Below are 25,399 nucleotides of genomic sequence, written 5' to 3'. Positions count from 1 at the left end.
GAGAAGGGCGAACCCCTTGCACTGGTAGGCCTAGCTGAGGTCCACTTCTACACCTGGACTCGGGCTGCCTCCCGAATTCATGGCCTGTGTAGCGCTGTGTATCCCTTAATTGCGGGGCTCAATATGTAGCCGATCCAAATCACGTCCACGCAGCCATGATGGTTTGCCACGCCCTCCAGTCTCTCTTTTTTGTTATTAACGCTGGTAGTAGGACAGAGGTTGTAGGATACAATATATTTAGTAGGGACAGGACTAGTATCAGCCACAATATGATAGGTGCCTCTCCCCTTTGCATCTCGAAAAGGACGTAAATGTTGCTGGAGAACTCTGTCAAATGGTATATATCAAAATTCGATTTTGGACTGCTGCATTAAGCAAGAAGCTTGCAGTCATTTGTGTCTGCAAAAAACTGCAGTGTCTGCAAGTTTGGACACACTAGTATGTGTCACAGGGGTATTGTAGCTGGGTGCAGGCATCAACAGAGCCATCACCAACAGTAGCTGACAGAAAATGTATCAACACTGGTTTAAGTGTGAGCATCAATGTGGGTCAAAGCTGCTGGCAAAGAATGGGTGGACTGTAGAAGTGATGAAAGACTGGTGGAATGAGTTACTGTCTGAAGGGTCGACAGGAGCGTATCAAGGCTCAAGTGTTGATGTTGGTGCTGTCACCATGAAAACATTTGCCGATAACTTCACTATCATGACAGACTGATGAAGAAACAAAGAGGGATAGATGACAATGTCAAATATGGCAAGACATTTTTTTTACTTCACCACATATTCCGGTGAAGGCCTTGAGGCTTTATGTTATTTTTTTAGCACCTTCTTATGCACTTTAGCAGGTGGCTCAAATGAAGCATATGGCAATTACTTAGAAGACATTTTATTTTTGGTACTTTTTGCAGATTCCTCATGGCAAATACAGCTTTTTCCCATATGCCTGAGAAGCACTTTAAACAGATGATTACTAAAGGAAGTGGGTGGTTTACTTGCCTTTAGATTTTTTCAGCTGTTTGAACAGTCTTCCCTCACAGTCGTGAAGTGTTTTATCAGAACATTTCCTGCAATCCCTGGGCTTATGAATCGGCTAGAGTTAGTGAATGCATATTTTGTTAAAGTCACTTGTAGAAATACTGAGTTTACCACATGTCTCACAGGAATTGATAAGGCTTTATTTGGGAGATTCAGCCATAGTATCTAGGAGCAAATCAAATTCAAGGATAGCAGTAGGTAAAAACCCAAGCAACACAAAAAGGCTGTGCAACAAGGTAGGGTCTATAGATCTAAAAAAAGAGCATCTCTGAGATAGAAACACCCTTTCTACATGACACACAATACAAATCTGAGGTGGGATAGCCTAAGGAAGAGGTGAAATTCAGTGAATTCTCATTTCAATAACTAGTGTGGGGGTCTGTTTATATCTGGCATTAGTTAATATTTTTTGGTTTTAGTACAAATAAACAAGTTACTTCCCTTCGGTAATGCCTTATCTCGTATAGACTATCTAGCCGCCGGTTTCTTACCTTAGAATTATCGCCATGTGTCAGACAGGATCTGGTAATTTTTATGTGAGCAGTACCCCTGCACATTGGTAGGTTGCATCATCGGCACCGGAACAGACTATTCGGTGCCTATATAGGTGCCACCACTGCGCGCAGTTAGTTTCTTTTCACGACTTTCCACGCCAGAAGTGCAAAGCCACGAAGAACACTGACCACCTGTGTGGAGAACTAGGGCCCTGAAAGGGGAAAGCCCTGTCCCTAGAAATCCGTTCACAGAGCGGGGAGGGTGGGTCAGTAAGGAATCTGTGGCTAGATCGAGTCTCAACCAGATTATGGCATTACCGAAAGTAACTTGTTAATCGGATAGAGACTTCTAGCCACAAATTCCTTACCTTAGAATAGATCTCCAAGCAATTCCTCCCTAGAGGTGGGTCTGCGGACCAATTTCACATTAGGAAGTCCTGCAGGACCGAATGGACAAAGTACCCATCCCTAAGAACCTGACTGTCCAGGCAGTAGTGGTTGGTGAATGTGTACAGAGAAGCTCATATTGCTGCCTGGCAGATGTCCAGGACCGGAACTCTGTATGCTAACTCAGTGTTTGCAGCTGTAGCTCTGATGTAATGAACATGCAAACCGTCGGGATGTTGCTTCTAGGCCAATGCATAGCAGATTTTGATACAGAGCATGATCAATTGGGAGATGGTCCGCTTCTGCACGACCCGTCCTATTTTTTGCTCAAACATATCCCATGAAGAGTTGGTTGTCAACCCAAAACTCTTGTGTGCAGTCAAGGTAGAACAACAATGCTCTTTTTGGGTTCAGACGGTGAAGTCGCTCCTCTTCCTTGGAAGGACGTGGTGGAGCATAAAAAGTAGGCAGAGTAATGGACTGGCCTACATGAAAGGGAGTGATCACTTAAGCTGGAAAGGAAGCTATTGTACGAAGTGCTAATTTGTCTGGGTAGATATTCAAGTGGGGAGGCTTGGATGACAAAGCCTGAAGTTCACTGACCCTCTGGCAGATGTTATGGCCACGAGAAAGGCCGCCTTGGCGGTATGAAGCCTGAGTGGACAATTGTGCAAAGGTTTAAAAGGAGTGCACATAAGGAAAGGGAGGACAAGATTGAGGTCCCACTGGGGCATATTGAAAGGAGAAGGGGAGAACAAATGTAAACATTTCAAAAATCTATTTACAATAGTGGATTTGAAGAGGAATGGCTGGTCAGGCAACCACAGAAAAGCTGAAATAGAGGAAAGGTAGTCTCTGAGGGTGCCCAGAGCAGAGCCCTGCTGAGCAAGTTAAAATATGAAGAGAAGAACCTGATAAAGGGGATTGAGCCGTCTTTCTGTACACAAGACCACAAATTTTCCCCAACGGCAGGCCTATATTGTCTTGGTGGAGAGATGCCTGGCTGCCAAGATAACATTACAGACTTCGGTCAAAAGTTTTCAACTTTCGCTGCGCAATGTCCATGCAAGAAGGCGAAGAGTTAACAGTTTTGGTTCGATGACCCGCCCCTGCTGCTAAGACAGAAGAGCCTCCCGATGGGGCAGACTGATCGGAGGACCAATGGCCATGCTCAATAGCTCGGGATACCAGACTCTTTGTGCCCAGTCCAGAGTCACAAGGATGACTTCGGCCCGGTCGTTCCCAATATCCTTGAGAACTCTGGGCAGGAGTGGCATGGGTGGAAAGATGTACAGGAGGCCAGAGTTCCACTCGAGACAAAAGGCATCTCTGAGCAAGAGTCACCTTAGAAACTCCAGCATGCAGAATGCTGACACTCCACGTTCTTGTCAGTGGTTAACAGATCGAACCAAGGGTCTCACCACTGCTGAAAGAGACCTTGCACAACCTCCGGATGGAGACGCCATTCAAAATCTGCTAGGAATCTTCGGCTGAGTATGTTCACTCTGACGATCAGAGTGCCTGCTGGATGTTGAACCATCAGGGATATGCCCTGACGTTCCAGCCATGTCCAGAGACAGAGGGCCTCTTGATAAAGGTCCACGACCCCACCCTGCTCTGTTTGTTGCAGTAACACATGGCGGTGGTATTGATCATGAACACCAGCACTAGCCTTCCCTTGATGGAGGGTAGAAAGGCTATCAATGGCAGTCAGATTGCAAGGAGCTTCAGTAGGGTGACGTGGAGTCCGGATTCCGCTGGCATCTGTTACTAAAGTCAGACCTGGTTGGGAAATGGGGGTCTGCCACTGACCTAATTGTGGTTCGATATCCACCACTGCAGGACCTTTGCAGTTCCCTTCGAGATCTGGACAATGTATGAGAGATTCCCCTGATGCTGCGCCCACCGGAACTTCAGACCCCACTGCTGAGCCTGCATATGCCATGGGACATGTCACCAGCAGGATGCAGGAAGCCATACAGCCCAGCAGCCTCAGAGTCAGTCTCACTGAAATGTATTTACTTTTTATATATTTATTTAATGCGATTTTATATAGCACTAACTTTACCCGAAGGGGTCAGAGCGCTTTACAAAAGGACCAGTTACATTACATAAGTACTTCAGAGAACATGAGTTACTTAAAAGATACTAACAGAAAAACTCTAAATTCACATAAGAATGGTAGTAAGTACAAAATTCTACTACAGATACTAGTGGTTAGAGTTATATATATATATATATATATAGAAGTTGCAGATTCGCTCGAGATTACATTTTAATAAAATTAAAAGCGGTAAGGGCTGGAGAAATAAAAATACAAATTTACAAAGCATGATCTTCTCGCCAATGCTGGGATGGGGGCCCCATCACCGTTCCTGTAACTGGCGAGTCACAAGATTGAGGGAAACATGAGGTGGCATTCCTTGAGTCAACAGTCTGGAGCACTCCTCATCGGGCCTGCATCTAGCGAGGTATACTCTTGAGGGGGAGGGGGGGCGAGACAGCACATCAGCGGCATCGAGCCATAGGGAGCTGAAAGTAGGGGGCAACTACACGCTCACCTCATGTCCCAGTTGTTCTTCTTAGCATAATCTGCACTCTGTAAAATGCGACCTCTCCCCTTCCAGTGCCAAACCCTCCTCTACTCCCTGTCCGGCGCCGCGCTCCAGCTGTCTGCGGCACCAGGGTATCACTCCGGAGACATAGTCTGCACCAAGCGCAATAGGATGACTTTTTGCCCCCAGCCTGGGCGAGCAGGGTGGCGACAAGGCAGCCACTGGTCCAAACGGCAGCGGACAGGCACTTTGGTTCCGACGGCCCCCTCTCCTCGCTACGCCAGGCACAGAACGGACCTCCAGACCCGCCAGTTAGCCTCTCGCCCATCCCACCCAGGGAAGCACTCATTCGGCGGGTCCCAGAGTACCAAGGTGACCAGCAGTTGATATGAGGGGGCATGGGTGAGCTCCATGAGCGCACCGCTGCAGCCCCTGATACTCTGCACGCCATAGCCTCCCATATTCATCGGTGGTTGGGAAGGTAGGTGCCCTGGGCAGGGTCAAATGTCCACGCTCCAGCCGCTGGCACCACCACTGTATATGTGGTGAGTCATGAGGGAGCCGCCGCCCCCCCCCCCAAGTATTCTGGTGGGAAAGGGGCACCTCCCCTGTAAAATTGTACTGCTGCACTCAGGAAGCCATGACAGCCTCCACAATCAGAGTGGGGCCACCATCTGGTCTCCGTAGCAAGTGTAGGAGCAGGGATGATCAGTGCTGCCCCAGCTCTGCGTCTCACTCTTGGGGGTCTCAACACGCACCTCCAGTGTCTACGACAAATCGGCATGCCTCTCCCATGGAAGCGGGAGGCGATGGCTCCTAGGTGAGGCCAAGGAGATCGCCGGTGACGAGGAGCTCAGTAGCCGCCCGCGATCCGGTGGAACCCGGAACCAGAATAGGGGGAAGATTCTGGTTCTGACTTCAGCAGATGAACTGCAACCACAACCATCACCTTAGTGAACACCCAAGGGACGTTGGTAAAGCCAAAGGGCAGCACAGTGAATTGAAAGTGCTTGTGACCTACCGTGAACTGCAGGTAAAGTCTATGGGCAGGAAGGGGATGTGAAAATATGCATCCTGCAAGTCCAACGCTACCATCTAGTCTCCCTGGTCCAGGCCAGACAGGACCTGAGCGAGCATTTTGAACTTCTCCCTCTTGAGGAAGAAATTGAGAGGGTGCTGGTTGATGATAGGTTGAAGGCCTCTGTCCTTCTTAGGCATCAGAAAGTAGTGGGAATAGGAACCACAACCTACTTTTGGCATCGGTACGCTCTCTATGAATCCTTTGGCCAAGAGAGTTGTCACTTACTGGCAGAGAAGGGATAGGTGGTCCTCTGTCCTCCTGTCGTAAGAAGGTGGTATGGACAAAGGGGTAGTCTTGAAGGGGAGAGAGTAGCCCCTTCAGACAATCTGCAAAACCCATCAAGTTTGATTATATATACTACCAGTGGCGCAGGTGATGGCGGGTCCTGCCCCTCACTGGGTGCCCATAGGGGTAAGAAGGCAGATTAGAAGGGTTTGGCTCCTCGGGGAGTGGTGGACTGGCCTGATCGCTGGCTGTCTGACCCACGGGGTCTGTGGGTACAGCATGCTCGACCCCGCAGAGGCTGGGAAGCTTGCACTCATCGGCGGCTGAGTGGGAATAATAGCGGCTGGAACCCCCTTTCTTGGCTACAAAAGGAGTAAAATGTGGATTGGGGTGATAAGGGACACTGGAAAGGCCTAAGGACCTGGCCGTGGCACTGGTGTCCTTAAAACACTTGAGTGCTGAATCCACCTGGTCTTTGAAGAGACGGGAGTCATCAAAAGGCATGTCCGTAAGCAATGCTTGGACATCCCCACAGAAGCTACCTGTCTTCAACCAGGCATGGCACCGCAAGGCCACTGTCGAGGAAACCACTCTGCCCGAGAATCTTTAAAGCGCTCCAGCACCGAGTCTGCTTTTTCGCCAAAAAAACAACAGCCATCAAAGGGCATGTCCAGCAGAGTTGACTGGACAACCCTCGAAAAGCCAGATGTCCTCAACCAGGCGTAGCGCCTAAGGGCTACGGACGTGGCAATTGTTCTGCCCAGTGAGTCAGTGGTGTCCAGTCCACATCTGATAGGGAGCTTTGCTGCATCCCTCCCATCGACAACAGCCTTAGAGAGCTGGGCCCTGGCCTCCTCCGTAACCGTTGCAGCACCTGCACAACCATATCCCACAGAGCCTGGGAACAACGGACCAAACAGCATGCTGTGTTCATGGACCACAATGCCAGGCTGACAGAAGAAAACACAGTGGGAAATTAAAATCTTTCTGGCATAGATAGCCCCACTTTTTCTCTGGTGTCAGTGTGTTTTGACTGTAGTTCACTGGGATCATGTTAATCAGGACCCCAGTGACTGTGCTCTCTCCTCTAAATTGTGTTGGCAAGTACTTTGTGCACCCCACAATTGGAATACTGGGGTAACTGTATAAGTCACTAGTATACGGCACCGATGTACCCAGGGCATTGGTACACCAGTGGTCCCCAATGGGTTGAAGCATGCATTATGCCACCCATGGGAGACCATGCAATCTGTGTCTGCAGAGCTGCCATTGCACTCTACATGACAGGGTGCAAGCATCCCTTCACTTTAGATATAAGGTTTCCCTTATATACCGGTCACTGCACTTTTAACCTATTGGTCACCCCTAAGGTAGGCCTTTCATTCCAAGGGCAGGGTGCATGGTTCTAAGTGTGTGGCTAGCCTTGCACGAGGAAAACACAAGGAGATGATGGACAGAGCGCTGAAACGTTTCAGACACTCGCAGACTGATTTGCATATAGCTGGGTCTGAACTTGGGTGGCGAAGTGAGCTAAAGAACGATGATGGATTCAACCCAGATCTGTGACTAGGGGCGAGTGTTCGAAAAGTTTCAGCACTCCGTCCATCATCTCTTTGTGTTTGCTTTGTTTGCCCTAAGTTGGCAGGGTATGCCCAGACGTGGATCTCTTGCTCACTTTGCCACTGGATTCATGCTAGCCTGCCTGATGAAGTGTGTTACCCCGAAAATGGTCCCAGGTTGCTCGTTTCCAGTCAAGGGAAGACACGGCTTGGTAGTTCGGACTGGACTGTTCCCATGATGCACAGGGTCAAGACTGATTTGCATATAGCTGTGTCTCAACTGGGGTGGCGAAGTGAGCTAAAGAAGGATGATGGATTCAGCCCAGATCTGTGAATGGGAATGGGGATGAGTGTTCGAAAAGTTTTAGCACCCCGTCTATCATCTCCCTGTGTTTGCCATGTTTGGTATCAAACATGTTGGAATAATGCCACTACACCTATTCCAGTGTTAGTTGCATGACACCATGTACTGGAGATCCTTATAGGAGTCCTCAATACCTACCTGTGTAGCGTTTCAGGGTCTGCCTGCCAGCCCATGCTGCTGCTGGCTTTAGACACTGTTCTGCCCCCTGCTGATGAGCCTAACTCTGACAGCGGAAACTGAACAAAGGATTCCATACTACAGAGAGGTATGACCATCTCTCCTTTAAAATTAGGTAGGGTGGGGGCGCTTATGAGGACCACGAGACTGCACTGAAGGGCACAATGGGTGCCCTCCTTGCAAAAACCAGTTTCACCCAGTCCAGGAACCCTTGGCTCCCGCCCTGAAGTGGAACTACACAAAGGACAGGGGAATGACCAACCCCCTGTCCAGCTTTTCCCCCGGAAGGTGCCCCAGAGCTCCTCCAGGTAGCCACTTGATTTTGCCATGTTGAATCTTGGCCCTTGGGAGAATCTGACTGGCTAGGACATCTGAGTAGCATCCCTGACCCCCTCTGATAGGTGGGTTGCCTGAGCGTAAGGCCCTTAGATTTGTCCCGATAACTTCTGGAACTGACTACTTGTCTTCTGAAGATTGTTCAAATACTCTTCTGCTGGTGGACACTGGAACTCTGCTGTTCTTCAAGGCAGGACCCACGACAAGACTGCTCCCGGCAGGAAGATTCCTTCTGCATCTTTGTCCATGTGTTTCTTTAAGATCTGCAACTCCGTGGCTGTGCATCCTACGAGTCACCAAGGACTCATCCTGCATCCCAGCCTGAAGGAATCTCCCTTGAAGTGAAGGTGTCACTTCCTTGCATCCGCAGGCACCTCGATGTCCGGTTTGTTTATCCTCTTGTCCCACTGACCTCTTCTGGCTCTGCAACTCAGGTGGTGGTTTGTTGGTTCTCCATACGCCTGACCAGTCTTCTCTGCACTGTAATCCTTCTCCAGCCAATGGTGACTACCTCCCTGTGCACAGCATCTGTTTGCTTTTGCTAATGCTTATTGGCTCTCTTCACAGAAGATACTCAAGCTCCAAGCAGTGCCTGCCTACCTCTAGCACTGCACCATACCAAGCACAACCCCCTGCCTGCAGCCCTTGCATCTTGAGGCCTCTTCTCCTGTGCGCTGCTGGGGCTTCCTTACGACCTCGTGTGCTTGCTGCCAGAGGGTCTTCGAGGGGGCTTCACTGATTTCTTATAATTCTCTATTGTGCTGAGGGCCAGTCCGGACTTACCATGGGTGGGTTAGTCCTTCAGACCTCGCTGGTCTGCATCCTTACATCTTTCCCCGCTTTAGCCAAGGCTTGTTGGTAGTCCTGCCAGCCACTAACCTTCATGCACTCGTCGACCGGCGTGGGACAGCTCATGACAGGCTCCTGGTATTCTACAACATCGCCTGGTCTTAACAGCTGCTGTTTTCTTCACACCGTGCTTAAGCAAGAACCTTCAACCGGGGCTGGTATTGTGCTCCTGTGCTTCCTGGTCCCCTCGGCTTTCAGGTTCTTCTTGTCTGCATTCTATGTCCTGGTTCTACCGGCCTGATCCACGAGACACTGTAGCTGCAGAACTTCCATAACCCTCTGTTGGCATCTACGGCGGTTTCTGACATCACTTAGCCCCTATGCACCCAGGCTCCCAGGTGCAGGTATGCGTCTCTTCTGGGTATCCAAGGGTGGGGTGACTCTCCAACCTTCCTTCCTCCAAGTGGCTCCTTTGGGAAGGGTCCTGGAACTCTAGTTTTCCACCTGCAACTTATCCTGTGATGTTCTAAGGACGCAGACTCGGTGTAATTACTCTGTACCCGGGCACCTTGGGGTCCCAGACTATTCACCTTTGGTGGTTACTTGCATCCACTGGGGTCCTCCAACCTTGGATACTAGTCTCATTCTTGTAAATGTTTCGCATCCCACTATTTTATAAAGTATTTTTCTACTCACCTGGTGTGGTTCTTTCTTGTAAGAAAAGCTTACTGATCAACTATAGTGGTACAGGCAACTGCTTTACACCCCTCCTGGATAAGCCTCAGCTGCTCTCCACAGTTACCCCTTGAGCGCTTTGATTTTCAGGGACCTAAACACTATTTATTTAAAAAGTTTTATATAGCGCTAGCTTGACCCGTAGGTATCAGAGCGCTTTACATACATACTGTAAAGAAAAAAACTGACGGAAATTGCATTACATAGTAGGCAGGCAGTAAGGAAGCAAACCAGGGATAAAACAAATACAGCATGGAAGATAAGGTGGTTAACATAGTCCGGTGACCAACTATCCTTGAATGTCAAGAGAGATGAGTAAACTCGATATTGAAGTCTAGGTTAGTTGACGTTGGTCAGGAAAGTATTTGTTAAGGAGATGGATTTTCAGGTCCCTTTTGAAACAGGAGAAGGAGGGGTTGCATCTGAGGACTCTAGGGAGAGCGTTCCACATCCTGGGAGCGTTGCCAGAGAACGATCGGTACTGTGTGGTTTTCTTTGTCAGTTTCGGAGGAATAAGAAGGAGTGAGTTGGAGCTTCTCCGCGTTCTGGATTGACCTGCTCTTACCATTTTATTGTTCAGGTAGGGCCGGTGAGTGAAGGGTTTTGTGTGTGATGCAGGCCAGTTTGTAAATACATCTCCCTTACATGGGAAGCCAGTTGAGGGAGCTGAGAGCTGGAGTGATGTGATAAAATCTTTTTACTCCAGATACGAGTTGAGCGGCCATGTTCAACACTGCACTTAGAGGGGCTAGGTGAGCTTTTGTAGTCCCTGTTAGGATGGCGTTCCCGTAGTCGATTTTAGAGAGAACTAGGGACTGGACTACTGTCTTGAGGTCATCATGGGGAAGAAAAGGTTTCAATTTCTTGAGGTGTTTTAGAGAAAAAAAGAGCACTTTTTGCAGAGTTTTTAATGTGAGCCTCCATAGATTAGTTCTTGTCATGGGTGATGCCTAGAGACTTAACTGAGTCGGATAGGACGATGGGGCAGTTTAGGGCGACCTAAGTGAAACGGGAAACCCAACCCCTGGTCAACAGGATTGGTGAAGGTCACCTGATTTGAGAGTCAGGAGACAAAGACTATAGGACAGGTGCAAGATAGGATTATACTTACTACACTTCTCTAGCGCCCGACGCACCGGCGCGCATCCCTCTCTTACACTCTCTCCCTCCTCGATAATCTTCCGCAAATCTTTAATCTAGTCAGGCTGTTTTAAGTATTGAATCTTCTCAGTCTTTTCTTCCCAGCAGCAGTTCTCGTCCACTCCTCACTTAGCATGAATGTCTCTTCGTAGCAGCTCTCTCTCCTAATCTCAAGTCACTCAAGTTATACCCTTTAATTTTGCATGTCCCACCCTCAAAGGTTGCCAATATTTGTGAATCATGAACTGTGATTGGGCTGGGGCAGGGGAGTGGTCATCACCTCATGCGGTCATCCCAAAATTCTTAACTAATTCTTTGTTTAGTAAACCCATCCCGCACAAAGCAGATAGATACAATTTGTATATAATTTTTTCAGTTGAGGAACTTTCCTAAGCACACGTTCTTGGTTCTTGGCAACCAATCAATGTCCTGGTCAGCAGGTTATTCCCAGATTTTAGTGCGCAGACTCAACTTGCGTTACGTTTCACCCGTCATTTTTTCTTTTGGCTTCGCACATCAGGCCCAAAACATTCACTATTGACAAAAGAATCATAAACAGATGTTAATTTCCTAAATATGTTATCACTGTTTACCTCCCCCTTCTACTCTATCCCATATTATTTTCTTCTTCGTTTAGCTAAAGCAGTATCAGCGACAGCTCTTTTAAATCCAGGCAAGCGGTACTTCAAGACCTACAGTCAGCAACTCTTTGCGCATGCATGAGAGTTTCTCTCACATGGGTTAATCATGAGGTTATTTACGTGGGACAGGTTCGCACATGCGCAAGGGGATATTCGGTTTTAAGCGGGATTTCAGGTACGTGGCACATTATTCTTTGTTAATTAAGCAAGCAAGTGTGTATGTTAATTTTTCTTTAGAAGTTTCTATTTCTACTTGTTAGTATTTGTTAACGAGAGGTTGATTTGAGCAAGTTTCATTTCTTTGAATCCTTGCTCCATCAATCCCCCCTCTGATGGCATTTTAGAGCCATCATAAAATACCCATCATTACCAATTGCCAATTAGATTTTAGTGTCTACATTTGTTTTTATACCTTCTTTATTACTTTCTTTATGTTCACCCCTTTCATTCTACCATACAGATTATCTTTCATTTCTTCTATCTCAATCTCTTCCCACTTTCTCTTTCTTCCAATTCTTTTGTCCTTCATTTCAATCATTGACCTTGTCTTCAATTTTCTCTTACAACATTTATAGGTGACTACTATCATTATTATCACTAATGCTATTGAAATTGTAGGGTTTTGTGTGTGATGCAGGCCAGTTTGTAAATACACCTCCCTTCCATGGGAAGCCAGTTGAGGGAGTCTATCACTAAGGATTGCCTGGACTCAGTGAACAATGCCTCACCATAGGTGGACACTATATTCTGAGCCAGCCTCCTACAAACATCTTCTTTCCCAAGTTGTCTAGCCTCTTGGTTCCCCGATCCGGTGGTGCGGTTGGGAATACACCCGGATTTACATGGGCGGTGGAGGCTTGGATCACCAAGCTGTCTGGGGTAGGGTGGTGTGTGAGAAAGCTGAGGTCCCCTGGAGCAGGGCGACGGGCAATTGTCCTTTTCACAGGAGCTCCTGTGTTGGGCTTGGACCAGGTCCCAAGCAGGACATCAGTAAGAGCCTCATTAAATGGGAATATTGGTTCTGAAGGGGACACTCCTGGTTGAGGCACTTTTGTATTGACTGTCACTGAGGGCAAGCTAAGGTCCAGGCCCTCGTCCGTCCTCATCACAGTTCCAAATGAAGCTCCCACATCCATAACTCCTCCCATTCCTCCCAGAGTCCTAGCCCATAAGAATAGGGCTCAGGCTTCAGCCTGGAAGGCATGGCTTCACTCGGCTTCAGAGACGGCATCGGACGACACCCCTCCAGCTCCATCTTGAAGTCGGGAATCAGAATGGGGACGGTGCCTGAAGCATTGAGATCGACATCGGGGAAGGTCGAGGCAGCACTACTGGTGCCAATCAGATCCATCTGTCGAACCCTGGAGCCTGACTGGTGCCTGAGCCGGCGTGGATCCATTAGGGGCCCCTCCCGAACCCATGGGACCAAGAGGTGCACCAGAGGGAATGGGCTGCTTAAATGAGGTGCATGGCCTCATACATTTCATGCAATGGGGCAGCGGTTGCTCTGGCTCCTGGAAACTCCGGTAGGAGCGGAGATGGCCCAGGCACTGGCTCAACCGCGGAGCCAGGCCTCAAATATCTTGTCAGCCGATGGACGAGGTGAAGTCGAATAACGCTTTGACTTATTTTTATGTTGGGGCTTACCCGAATAGCCCAATGACTGAGTGCAACGAGGATCTCAGACTCTGCAACTGTTCCCGGGACCTTCCCCTTGACTGGGATCTGGATCATCACAGCCTTGCCCGTTGCACCACCAGAAGCTTGGGGGATGGCTCCCACAAGGCCTTTGGATTCATGGCAGGGCAATCGGAGTAGGCCTTCGGATCGTGGTCGCGCTCGAGGCACCAAAGGCATAGAAGATGCGGGTCAGTCACCAACATCAAGCAGTGACAGGTGCCACTGGGCTTGAAGCCGACCTTCTTGAATGACATCCCTGCCACATCAGGAGTTAAACCTCAAAAAGACTTAGAAAAAACGTCAAAACAATTTGCCAAAAATGGACTAAGGGATAGCTCTTCTCTGGATCTGCGCTGACAGGCACTGAAAGAAAAGAACTGCCTAAATAGGCACCATGCATGTCACTTTTGCTGGGGACGACGTCACGCACAGCCGAACAATGCCACCAACCCGGCGCGCAGGGGTACTGCTCATGAAAAGATTTCTGGATCCAGTCTGACGCCTCAGGTTAATTTTAAGGTAAGGAATCTGCAGCTAAAAGTCTATCAGATACATCTATACTATACGACTTATAGGGGCTTTCTGACAGTTCTCTTCGTCCATTGGTCTGTTGTTGCGTCATTCACATTTTTCTTCCGCCCACAGTAGCACACAGCATGGGCAATGGGTCAGACTACTTCAGCCACTGCCCATCTTAACTGAGAGTGATAGCATTCCGCTCATTCACAAGAAGCACATCAGAACACAAAGTAGTTTCCTTCAGTGGCAGTGACTATAACAAGTGCTTTTTGAGGAACAAAAAAAAAAAAAAAAAGTGTAATTTTTTTCCTTTTAATTTTTAATTTTTAATATTGCCAAATGCCCAGCAACCTTTACAGCAATGTTTTATATAAAATAACGAAGGCTAAAAGACTAGCAGCTAATGCTTGCTTTTTTGTTTTAATCAGGCAAGTGTGCGACTTACGAGGAGTTGTTTGAAGGCTTTCACGAATGCTGTACCCTCAAAATTGCTTTAGAGTTACTGTGGAATTTCTACAGTGCCGACAGGGATTGATTCGAGAATTTGAATCTACAAAGTGGGAACAGATGTGGCCTAATAGCCAGAGCCACTAACCTTGAAAGTGGCAAACCAGGTTTGTGTCCCAATCTCACCCCAACATCCTATGCTGCTGGGCAAATAACTTGATCTACCCATGCCTTCAAAACATGTGTAATGTAATATTGCTGTAAGCTCATGTAAAGATTTTTAATACCCGTCGGAAATGTTTGCACCATATAAAACTGCAAAAGAATACTGGCATAGGTGGGATTTTTTTGCATCAATTTGGGCATCCTGCACATCAGGGGCAGCGCCTCTTTTTTTTTTGTTTAAATATCTTTATTGGTATTTTTGGATTTTATCATGATTGGCATCATGGTTTTATACAGCATTTACAGTTGTCCATCACAAAATTATAGTGGCCATTTGACTAACAATAGTGCAGTTGACAGCAGTAATAAGCTAATGTGAACACATCGTTCCTACTTACAGATACATACATTATTCAGGATACACATAAAGAAGTCCTAGTGTGCTATTGCTCGCACCTGCTTCCACATCATGGTTGCTGTATCTGATGCAAGGTCATACACAGTATAATTGGGACACATCTTTGTCTGGGCCAGTACCACAAAACCTGATATTCAGGCCATTCCACCACAGAACAATAACCTGCCAATCAGACTTGATAACATTATAAATACAATAATGTAAATGGACAATGTGTGATACGAAGTTACGTGTGGATACCAATAAGACATTTTTCCATTAAACATATATTCAAAACTCAAACTTACAGCATTGTAAACTGCCATCCGAACTGTGCAAGTCGAGTCTCTGTTGCATGTTCTCAGCATAGCTATGTATTATCTACACATCAATGTCTTATGGCTCGCCTAGCCAGGAGCCAAAGAAAAACATGTGCCTATGTGTAGCTATGAAACCAGCAAAGGAGCACCCCCCCCCCCCCCCCCAGCAGCGCATGGGGTCCTGTTGAACACTAGTAGTGTACCGGGGATTTCCTGGGTATATGATTGCCTTTATGGTAGGGCGCAGCAGTATTGTGTATTCAGACCCCTAGGTACTATCTGCGGGTTGCTCATCCTCATCATGTAGCGCAGCGCCATGGGGTATTTGCGAAGCCCTGCAGTCTCCTCCCTGTGTAACGCCGTGCTCTCCGCCTGTGCCCATATTACAAGTGAACATTTCTAGCCCGCTACCTCTGGTGGATCCGCACGTTTCCATCTTTTCGTTATTAAACTTTTTGCCGTGATTAAACCTAGATCTCGGAATCTCGAGGTGATCTTATTTTTTGGGGATCTGGCACAGAGTCCCAGTAGACAAATCTCCCATGTCAGCGGTAAGGGCGTGTCTGTGCAGGAGGCTAGCGTTGTAACTACCCCCTGCCAGTATTGCTGTAGGGATGTGCACGCCCAAAGCATGTGTAGCAAATTTGCATTTAACTGCTGGCAGCGCGGGCATGCGGAGGTGGCAGTGTGAAAGTACCTGTTTATCTTGTCTGGTGAGAGATACGCCCTTTGTAGGATATACCTCTGAGTTTGAATCTGGAGTTCCTTGGTATGTGACTGGAGCTTGCCAGCACAGCGTCCCACTCTGTCTGTCCATGGCCGGCCTCTATCCATCTCCCAACTAACTCTCAGCCGGGACATCGGCTTGAGGGTGTGCATAAGGAGCGCTTCCACTAACCAATGCACCACGTGGGAACCCGCCCCCATGACATGTAGGTATTGAAGGAGCAGATGTGTTGGCGGTTCCACCGTCAAGTCCCCCCAGGCAGCCGATAGTGCTTTCAGAAGGGAGACCTGTAAGAGTAATTGGCCTACTGGTATCTCAGCGTCCTCCGCTAGTGTCGCAAATGGCATTAGCGTACCATCCCTATAAAGGTCACCCAACGAGACTACTCCCACAGTATGCCAATGCGCCAGAGCTGTTTCTGTTGTACTCAGTCTGCCTCGTGGTGTACCGAGTTGTGGCAGGATAGGGGCATATGGGATGGTCTCGCAAGTAAGATATAAACTCCTCTTATAACAATGTAACGCCAGACCCAGGTGTAGTTGTTTCAGTCTCTGAAGTTTCGAGACGGGGTGAAACAGAGGACAGATCTGAGAGCAGGTCCAGGGCTGTGCCACAGCTGCCGTGTCCTCCAGAGCCAGACCATCAAGCCATTTCGTCGCCCACTGGAGTTGAGCGGCTAAGTAATACAGCTCCATATTAGGGACCACTAGCCCGCCCCGATCAGTGGGAGCGTACAGCTTCCACAATGCCACCCGCGGTCTCCCATTATTACATATGAAATCCCTGAACAGCTGTTCTAACTCTCGAAAGAGCTGAGATGGAACAGAGTGAGAGATTTGAAAAATAGTACAGCAGTTTAGGCAACACTATCATTTTCACCAGAGCGATACGGCTCATGACGTTTAGAGGCAGTGTTTTCCAGAATCGCATTTGGGCTCGAAGTGCCGAGATTGCTCTCGTCAAATTACCCTCAAACAGGTCGTCCGGCATCCGATATATAAATATCCCGAGGTATCTAAATGTGGCGGATATCATGTGAGAAGTGAATCATTTAGGACCACAGCTTCCTCCGCTATGGCAGAGCTGAAGGGATGAATCCCCGACTTGGCCCAGTTAACCCGGAGTCCAGATATTTCCTCAAAGGTTCTGAGTATCTCCGCAATAGACGTCCGGATCGCGATAACATCCCGAAGATATAATAACAGGTCATCAGCGTATAGGGAAATTGCATGTAGCCCATCCCCTAGCTGTATGCCCCATGCCTCCCCATCCCTCCGAAGCATCATCGCTAGTGGCTCTATTGCCAGGGAGAACAGCAACGGGGACAAGGGGCAACCCTAACGCGTCCCACGTCTCACCCTAATTGGGTCTGAAATCAGCTTACCGGTACGGACTCGAACAGTGGGCCGTTGATACAATAGGCGGACCATATTTAAAAAGCTATCTCCCAGTTCAAATGTGCCTAAGACTGCCGCTAGATAAGGCCACTCCAGAGAGTCAAAGGCTTTCTCCAGGTCAAGAACCAGGCAGCCCGATCTGGGCCATTTATGTGTTGCATAGCATTGTATTCTAAAAAATCTGAGAATGTTAAGAGAGGTGCACCGGGCTGGAACAAAGCCCTTTTGGTCAGGATGTACCAATGTTTTCACTGTGGGAGAGAGACGCTTAGCCAATAGTGATGCAAAAATTTTGTAGTCAGTATTGAGGAGTGCTAATGGACGATAGGAACCCAGGAGGTCAGGGTTTTTATTGGGCTTAAGGAGGGATACCAGCAGGGCCTCGTTCTGTGTATTTGTAAGAGGAGCGTCATCTAGCGCAGTTTCATACACTTTCAATAACTGCGGTATCAAAATGTAAGCATATGCTTTGTAAAATTCAGTAGGGAGACCATCTGGTCCTGGCGATTTCTCGTTGGGACAGTGAAAAAATGCTATTGCGGAGATCCTCTGAGTGGAGAGGAGCATTTAGGTCCTCGCATTGGGTGTTTGTCGTCTTCGGTAGATCTAGGTCTCCCAGGTAATCCTGCAGCTCTAGGGGAGTGGCCCGCACGCGTGATTTGTATAAGCTCTGATAATACATGATGAATGCATCATGGATGTCACGTTGCGTATAAGCAACTCCCCTGTTTGCCGTCCGCACCGATGTGATCGGCGCAGATGAGTCATTTTGGCGAATGAGCCACGCAAGTAATTTGCCTACTTTATCACCCATTTGATGCGTCCGTGCCGAATGAGCAGTATAATTCAGACACTTTAACCGCTCCAACAAGCGCGCGTGTTCCGCCCTATGTGCATCCAGCTGCGCTCCAGCTCCATCTACGGCAGCTTGTTCATTAGCAGCCAGTTGTTTCTCTAACGCAGTAAATTCCCTCTCCAGTTGTGCACATATGCCTGCTTGTGCCCCCAGACAGTGTCCTCTGACGACCACCTTAAAGGCGTCCCATTCCACCAGTGGCGAAGTGGCCGTGCCCGCATTTTCATCAAAGTATTGTGCCACCGTAGTGGCCAGTATATCACGGAAAGATGCGTCTAATAAGACATCTGGCTGAAGGCGCCACAGGAATCGGCGGCGTCTCGGCCTCCCATTGTAGCTCGATCAGATGCGGGTTGTGATCGGAGTGTGTGCGCCCTAGGTATGAGGTGTCGGTTATAGATGGGAGGAGGTCATTCGACATCATGAAACAGTCCAAGCGCACATGCATTCTGTGGGCCCCAGAATAGTAGGAATATACCCTGTCCAATACCGCCACACATCAGTAAAGTGCCATTGCTCTGCCCAGTGCGTCAAAATTTTCGCAGCTGCATGAGTGGCGGTTCCCGGCAAGGGAGGAAAGTAGCGATCCAAGGAAACATCCAGCACACAGTTCTAGTCCCCGCCTAAAATCTTGGGTGTGTCGTGCCATGTGGAGAGTTTTTGCGATATCTGGTCTAAGTAGGCAGCCTGTTCAGTGTTGGGCGCATATAGTGAAGCCAGCACCACTGGCTTACCATCTAGCACACCTCGAACCATGGCATATCTGCCCTCCTCATCCACCAATGTGTCTGTCATCCGAAATGGAGTGCCTGGTCTCACTCATATTAATGCCCCTCTTGCATAAGCCGAGTAATCAGTCGCATATAATTGCCCTCTCCAACGTCTGTGAAGGCGAGCGACTTCTGCGTGAGGTAGGTGTGTCTCCTGAAGGAGTGCAATTTGTATGCAATGTCTCTTTAAATAGGAGTATATAAGGTAGCGGCGTACCGGACTATGGATCCCTCTCACGTTCCACGTTCCTATCCTAACAGGTGCCATATCAGTCAGAGGTACCCGTATCTCCACCCAGCTCAAGGACAGGGGGGGCCGGTGGTGAACAGAAGAGGCCCATGCTGATATACAGTATCATATGAGAATTAACTTTACAGCAATCGTATCCTCGCACAATAGTGATGGCATAAAAAACAGAAACAAGTAAATCAAAAGGGAGTGGATCACTAGTCCCAGAGAACCAGGGTGTGCAAGGACAGTAAAGGTACTGTTTTAAAAACCCTCAATCACGTTATAAACGTTTTGGATGTTAGCGGTATATTTTCGTTCTCCGCTTCGTTCTTAGTAACGTGACAGCATCATCATTGGGTTTGCTGTTATGCTTTCTCCACCTGGAGATCGTACCACTGGTAGTTTTGGTAGTGATCGTAAATAAAAAATGAGAGTGAATTTGGTGAAGTGTTCAGTGGTGAAAAAAAGAGATAATTTAAAAACCAACAGAGCTAGTAAAAAATCTTTAATTGTACTAGATGTTAGTGAGTTTAGTCAGTGTTCACTCAGGGTGAGTTAAGACCCTGTGCATTCTAAGGTGCCATTAAAAAGGTCGACATGTTTCAGCCCTTGTTGTGCCCCGAAGGGTCACGTGGGCTTTCTTCAGGACCTAGGAGGTGAAACAAAGACCTGAATATTCACAGGATCTTTAGGGTGAATTGATTAATGGGTTAATTATTCCCAAAGGTAACTATGCAACTTGAGCCTGTTTCCCGTTACTGTGGGTAACAGCGGGAGTGGAGTAGGGCGGTCGCTCGCGCTCTCTTCGGCGCTGGACGCGGCTTCTGTGCTGGCTCTGCCCTAGTCGACCCGGTACTACTCCACACCCGCTGTTACCCACAGTAACGGGAAACAGGCTCAAGTTGCATAGTTACCTTTGGGAATAATTAGCCCATTAATCAATTCACCCTAAAGATCCTGTGAATATTCAGGTCTTTGTTTCACCTCCTAGGTCCTGAAGAAAGCCCACGTGACCCTTCGGGGCACAACAAGGGCTGAAACATGTCGACCTTTTTAATGGCACCTTAGAATGCACAGGGTCTTAACTCACCCTGAGTGAACACTGACTAAACTCACTAACATCTAGTACAATTAAAGATTTTTTACTAACTCTGTTGGTTTTTAAATTATCTCTTTTTTTCACCACTGAACACTTCACCAAATTCACTCTCATTTTTTATTTACGATCACTACCAAAACAACCAGTGGTACGATCTCCAGGTGGAGAAAGCATAACAGCAAACCCAATGATGATGCTGTCACGTTACTAAGAACGAAGCGGAGAACGAAAATATACCGCTAACATCCAAAACGTTTATAACGTGATTGAGGGTTTTTAAAACAGTACCTTTACTGTCCTTGCACACCCTGGTTCTCTGGGACTAGTGATCCACTCCCTTTTGATTTACTTGATACTTATGACAAGGAAGCTGAGTGGATCAGCAGATCTTCCTTCTCCCTCCAGTTTGATTACTATAATAAAAAACAGAAAAACAACTTACAATAAGGAATACCATGACAGCAATTCTACAACAGGCAGTTGCCCAAACTATCAATACAGTAGCACACAATTAACGTCTGGGGATGACTATGGCGCACAGCAATATGGAGTCTTACAGTGACCAGTCACAGATGAGTAAATAGATCGTCCCTGACACTTAAGTCCAGTTCTGGCTAGTCACAGGTGTAGGCAGGGCAGTGATTCTTTTGGTATACATAATATTCCCATATAAGGGGGGGACCTATAAGGGGAGCTCAACGATGGGTTCAGCCCTGCCTCAGATCAACTACACCCCCGTCTACTCCATATTAACAATACAGTGTATTAATAAAAGACATAATTCTTATACTTGCGTGTCCGACAGGGTCTAGTATCAAGTGGCCGATGAAGAAGAGGGGAAACAGATTTGCAAGCGATACATTTCTAAGTGATATAATCTGAGGTCTGTGGAGTAATGTGCGGTACCCAGGGATATTGTCCGACAGTTCATCCTCACTGGGCAGCCCCTGCATGTCAGAATCCGAATTAGTGTCCTCAGCCGGTGAGCCACTAATGTTCGCCACAGCTTGCACCGCTTCCAGTTGTCCACTTAGGTGATGGACCACTTGTCTGCAAGGTCTGGGACAGTGATTTCCGCCGTCGTCTTCGGCGTCGTCGCAGAGGGACTCCCGCCATCGTCTCCTTCCCCTCGGCTGTGATGACCCACGAGTGTCCAACCATTCCGCCACACTTTCCGGGGTGGTGAAAAAATTAGCTTTACCATCGACGATGACTCAACTTCGCAGGGAACAACAGCGAGTATTTTAGATCATTCTGCCTAAGACGCCGCTTCACCGCAAGGTATGAATGCCTCTGTCTCTGTACTTGGAGGGTGTAGTCTGGGAAGATCATCACTTTGTGGTTCTCCATCTGTGTGTTCTGCAGTTTCCGGGTTTCCTGGAGCACAGCGTCTCTATCCCTGTAATTTAACAGCCAAAGTAGTAGTGGCCTCGGATTCGACCCCGGAGGCAGGGGTCTGGCAGGCACCCTGTGCGCTCTCTCGACAACGAAATGCGCGAACAAGGTCCCCTCCGGCAGTAGCGTTCGGATCCAGTTTTCTGCGTAATGTACTGCATTTCTCCCCTCGATTCCCTCCGGAAGGCCTACGACACGTAGGTTGTTGCGACGGGCCCTGCCTTCCGCATCTTCTGCTCTGTTTTCCAAGAATTCCACTCTGCTAAGCAGATCACGAATGTGCGTCTCAGCCGTGCACAACCGTGGCAAGATCTCCACAATGTTCCCTTCTGCTGCTATAGTGCGGTCCGCGAGTTTTCGGTGATCAGCATGCAGCAGTGTGAGATCCAGTGCCACATTATCTATTTTACCTTCCAGGGAGGTGCGTATTTGGTTCATTGTCTCTCCAAGTTTCTCCACTGCCGCCAGTACTGCGTCAAGTTTATGCAACATGGGATCCGTCGCTTCCGAGCTCGCAATCTTATCCGCCTGCGCTCGTGTCTGAGGGTGAGGGGTTGGCGCCCCACCAGTGCCAATCTTTGTACGGCCCCCCCCTGCGACATGGGGCTACAGGCAGTAAAGGCCAGGCCGAATGCAACGCCTGTTTTCAATGATTCTGAGAGAACTATCGGGGGGCTGCCCCCATCAACAGCGTCAATCTAGGCCCAGCGCCAACCAGACCGGGCGGACGTGGCACACCCTCCCTCTGCACTTCCTACTCACAGCCTGCCAGACACAGGGGCAACCGGTCCAGTCCTGCAGGTGTCCAGTACAGCAGCACTATCCCAAGGGACCAGGCACAGTAAACGTATCTTACACCAGTAGTCGTCCGCCTCAGGGTCGCATCCTGCCTATTAACAGGCATAGGAGCACAAATCACAGGATATGGAGGAGTGCTTTAAGTTGGAAAGCACAGGTGTGTAGCAGCGCTTGTAGACTTTTACACGAGATTTCTGTGCAGAGCCATTTTGTTCCCCATATGAATAACAGCGCTGCAAGGCATCCCAGGAGGCCCAGCCTCCACTGCGCAGCCGGCCCGTGAGAGCACGCAATAGGCTGGGCAGGCTTCAGTGGTTTCAGCCTATGGATCCCGCATGTCTGCCCCGTGGTGCCCAACAGCAGTCAAACAGCGCAGTGCAGACGAGGAGCTGCAGATCGGTCCTCTATGCGCAGGGAGCAGTTTCCTCACAGTGGTACACAGGCTTCAATTGTCACTGCACCCCGCACGCAGTGCACACGCGCCAGCTCCTGCCGGGACGGATCCCCGCTGTGGGCCCCCGTGTCTCCGCCAAAGGCCACAGCAGTAATATATGCCTGGGCGCCCGTCTGGGCCTGGAGGGCAGGGCAGAGCTCCGGCCCCGCCCGTCACTCCACCGGTGGTGTCGCAACGTCTCGGCCGCCGGTCGCTCACACCGGAAAATGCTTCGGAGCACACAGCCGTGCCAGCCCCCTACCTCCGCAGCGGTCCAGCCAGGTCGAACACGGGCTTTTCGAGGCTGTTCGCCCGTCCACCAGTAATGAGGCTTGCCGGGGTACAATGAGGCCTGAGGGGTGAGGCCAATCCCCGGCTTCGCATCCAGCAGCGCTCCCGGCGTCCTGGAGCCTCTGTCAGAGTCCATGCATTAGTCCCCTAGAGTGACCGTGTCTTGCCACCAGAACGGGGCTCCGAGGGCACCCCCTGGGGTAGTGCCAGTAGATCGCTGCCTCTGCTGCACAGCTATGCGCAGATATTTACAGCCAGAAACAGGAGCCGAGGACGGAGCTCTACAGTAGCACGCCCGGCTCCATTGCTGGCTAAGCCACGCCCCCAGGGGCGGCTCCTCTGTTATGCTGGGAATAGTATTCCCAGCATGAGAGCTGTGCTGGGATTGGGACTGGAGCTTGCACAGTGAGCAGCAGTTTCTGGATAGGAAGAGAGGATCGGGAGCTAGGCAGCAGCCGTCGGAGCAGTTAAGTGCTATTTTCTTAATTAAAATTCTGGGGATTTTTTGTTGGTGTTCCCCCTTCCCCACCCCACCCCTTAGCAGTACGACTGGCCCCTACTGCAGTACATATGATACATTTTACAATATGTTCACAAGCAGTACAGCAGTGGATAGTTACAAAGAAGAATTTCCATGTAATAAAACAAGAAAGGACAAGAGATAACATATATGAGCATGAAATAATACAAGGTATGACTAAGATGGAGCTAAGCTGTTTACCGAAACAATAACAGGTGCTCTACAAAAAGCACATAAATAAGTCAAAAAGCAAAGGATAGAGGCAGTCTAGACTGCAAACTTGCTCCAGATATCACCAGGATAGGATCCTTGATTGCCCCTACAAGTAATAAAGGGTGCCAAGTAACAGAAGCAGGAGGAGTCACGTTGTGGGGAAATTTACTTTACACATTGGAGATTCGAGTAATTTCATCTGCCCCAAGATGGTCGCATTTTTTTTACTAATACAGAAATATCTTGCCTGTGAAAGAAGAGATTAGTTTTGAAATCTTACACTAAACTTACCATTAATGGCCCAACATCCACTTCTTTCGGCTTCATGAATAGTTCTTTAATTTGCTCATCTTGCAAAATATCTTTATTGATATATTTGGAATAATTGTTCTTGGTTTTGCCATATTTACAGGACACAATAGAGGCACAAGCTGCACCACACGTATATAAATAAAATGCCTCTTCTGAACCAATGGATGAACCTATGATGAAAAACGTGCATAAGATTACTACTACTTTAAAACAAGTCGAATAAAGTCACAAATCTGTCATAAATAAAAATCAAACTTCCCAGAAACATGAAGTAATGTATACATTTCAAACGGTTTTCTGAATAAAGAGTTACAGTCTGTATATAACACTGATTATGAGGTCAGAACAACCCTGTAATAAAACACAAATGTCAGAAGTTGCCTGCTTGCGATAATGTTTCACCAACTCAAGAAACGGATCATGATAGTCTTCAAAAAACTCAAGGACCGTACAGAGGCACAAGCTTGAACGCAGTGTGCCTTTATAAATGCACCAAACTACCTCACAAAGTACCTAGTTGGGTTGCCGCGTGTGGCCTCTCATGTGAGAGATTATGGCACCACAAAGTATAGCACTCTGGTGGCACTGATGTGTACAGCTTCTCTGCATCCTGTGGCAACTCCTCCTCTATAGCCTGCGGAGTCACCATGTGTAGCCTCGCAAGTGAGACCCTGTGATGCTGCAATGTGTTCCTTCAAAGTTGGGCCAGCAGGGTCAACGAAAGCAGCCTATCAAGTGACAGCCTACAGCGCCATGGCCTCTCACAGTAGTGACATCTCTGTATTACAGAGAAACACCTCATGTAACAAATATACACCGTCCACACACAAAGTTAACTAACACCTACATGTATACAAAGGGACTTTGGGGCAGCCCTTTTCACCCATTAGCTTATTTGGGTTAACCCTCTTCAAATATTGTTTCAGTGGACTCGCAGTCATCAGTTGGCCCGGCCCACAGCACTTTCCGAATGTATGCATGATAAAAAAGTAGGGTTTCTTTTTAAATTTTTGCACAGGTGATCCAGCGAAAGGCCAGGATAAATATTTCACAATCCACGTATCATTCACAATGGGCCCAAATACACATTCAGAGTTTTCCTGACAGTTTCGCTGGGGATCAAGTTTTATTTCACTTTGATCTGAATTAATCACTACCTAACTAATCTTAACAGATCAACACTCTTCCTTTGCTCAATGGGCCCTTAGTCGAGTAGGTGATGGTGATATTAACAAAATCATTACTCTAGATTATAATTTTTCGAAATAATCACGGACTCCAAGAGAGATTCAATAGTTTTATCTAATAATT

General features: G+C 48.2%; 1 protein-coding gene across 3 annotated transcripts in view; it reads right to left on the bottom strand.

Annotated features, from left to right (window-relative positions):
* Window positions 1-25,399, bottom strand: part of LYST (lysosomal trafficking regulator) — a 3,752,809-nt gene that overhangs the window by 2,610,259 nt on the left and 1,117,151 nt on the right. For all 3 annotated transcript variants that reach the window (XM_085611970.1, XM_085611971.1, XM_085611972.1), the window contains one exon: window positions 24,068-24,258. In XM_085611970.1, the coding sequence (XP_085468096.1) occupies window positions 24,068-24,258 (191 nt within the window). The remainder of the gene's footprint in view (window positions 1-24,067; window positions 24,259-25,399) is intronic.

The sequence above is a fragment of the Triturus cristatus genome, chromosome 6 (assembly GCF_964204655.1).
Source record: "Triturus cristatus chromosome 6, aTriCri1.1, whole genome shotgun sequence".
Lineage (NCBI taxonomy): Eukaryota > Metazoa > Chordata > Amphibia > Caudata > Salamandridae > Triturus > Triturus cristatus.
Note: the sequence above shows the minus strand (reverse complement) of the source record. Positions and strands in the feature narration are given on the sequence as shown.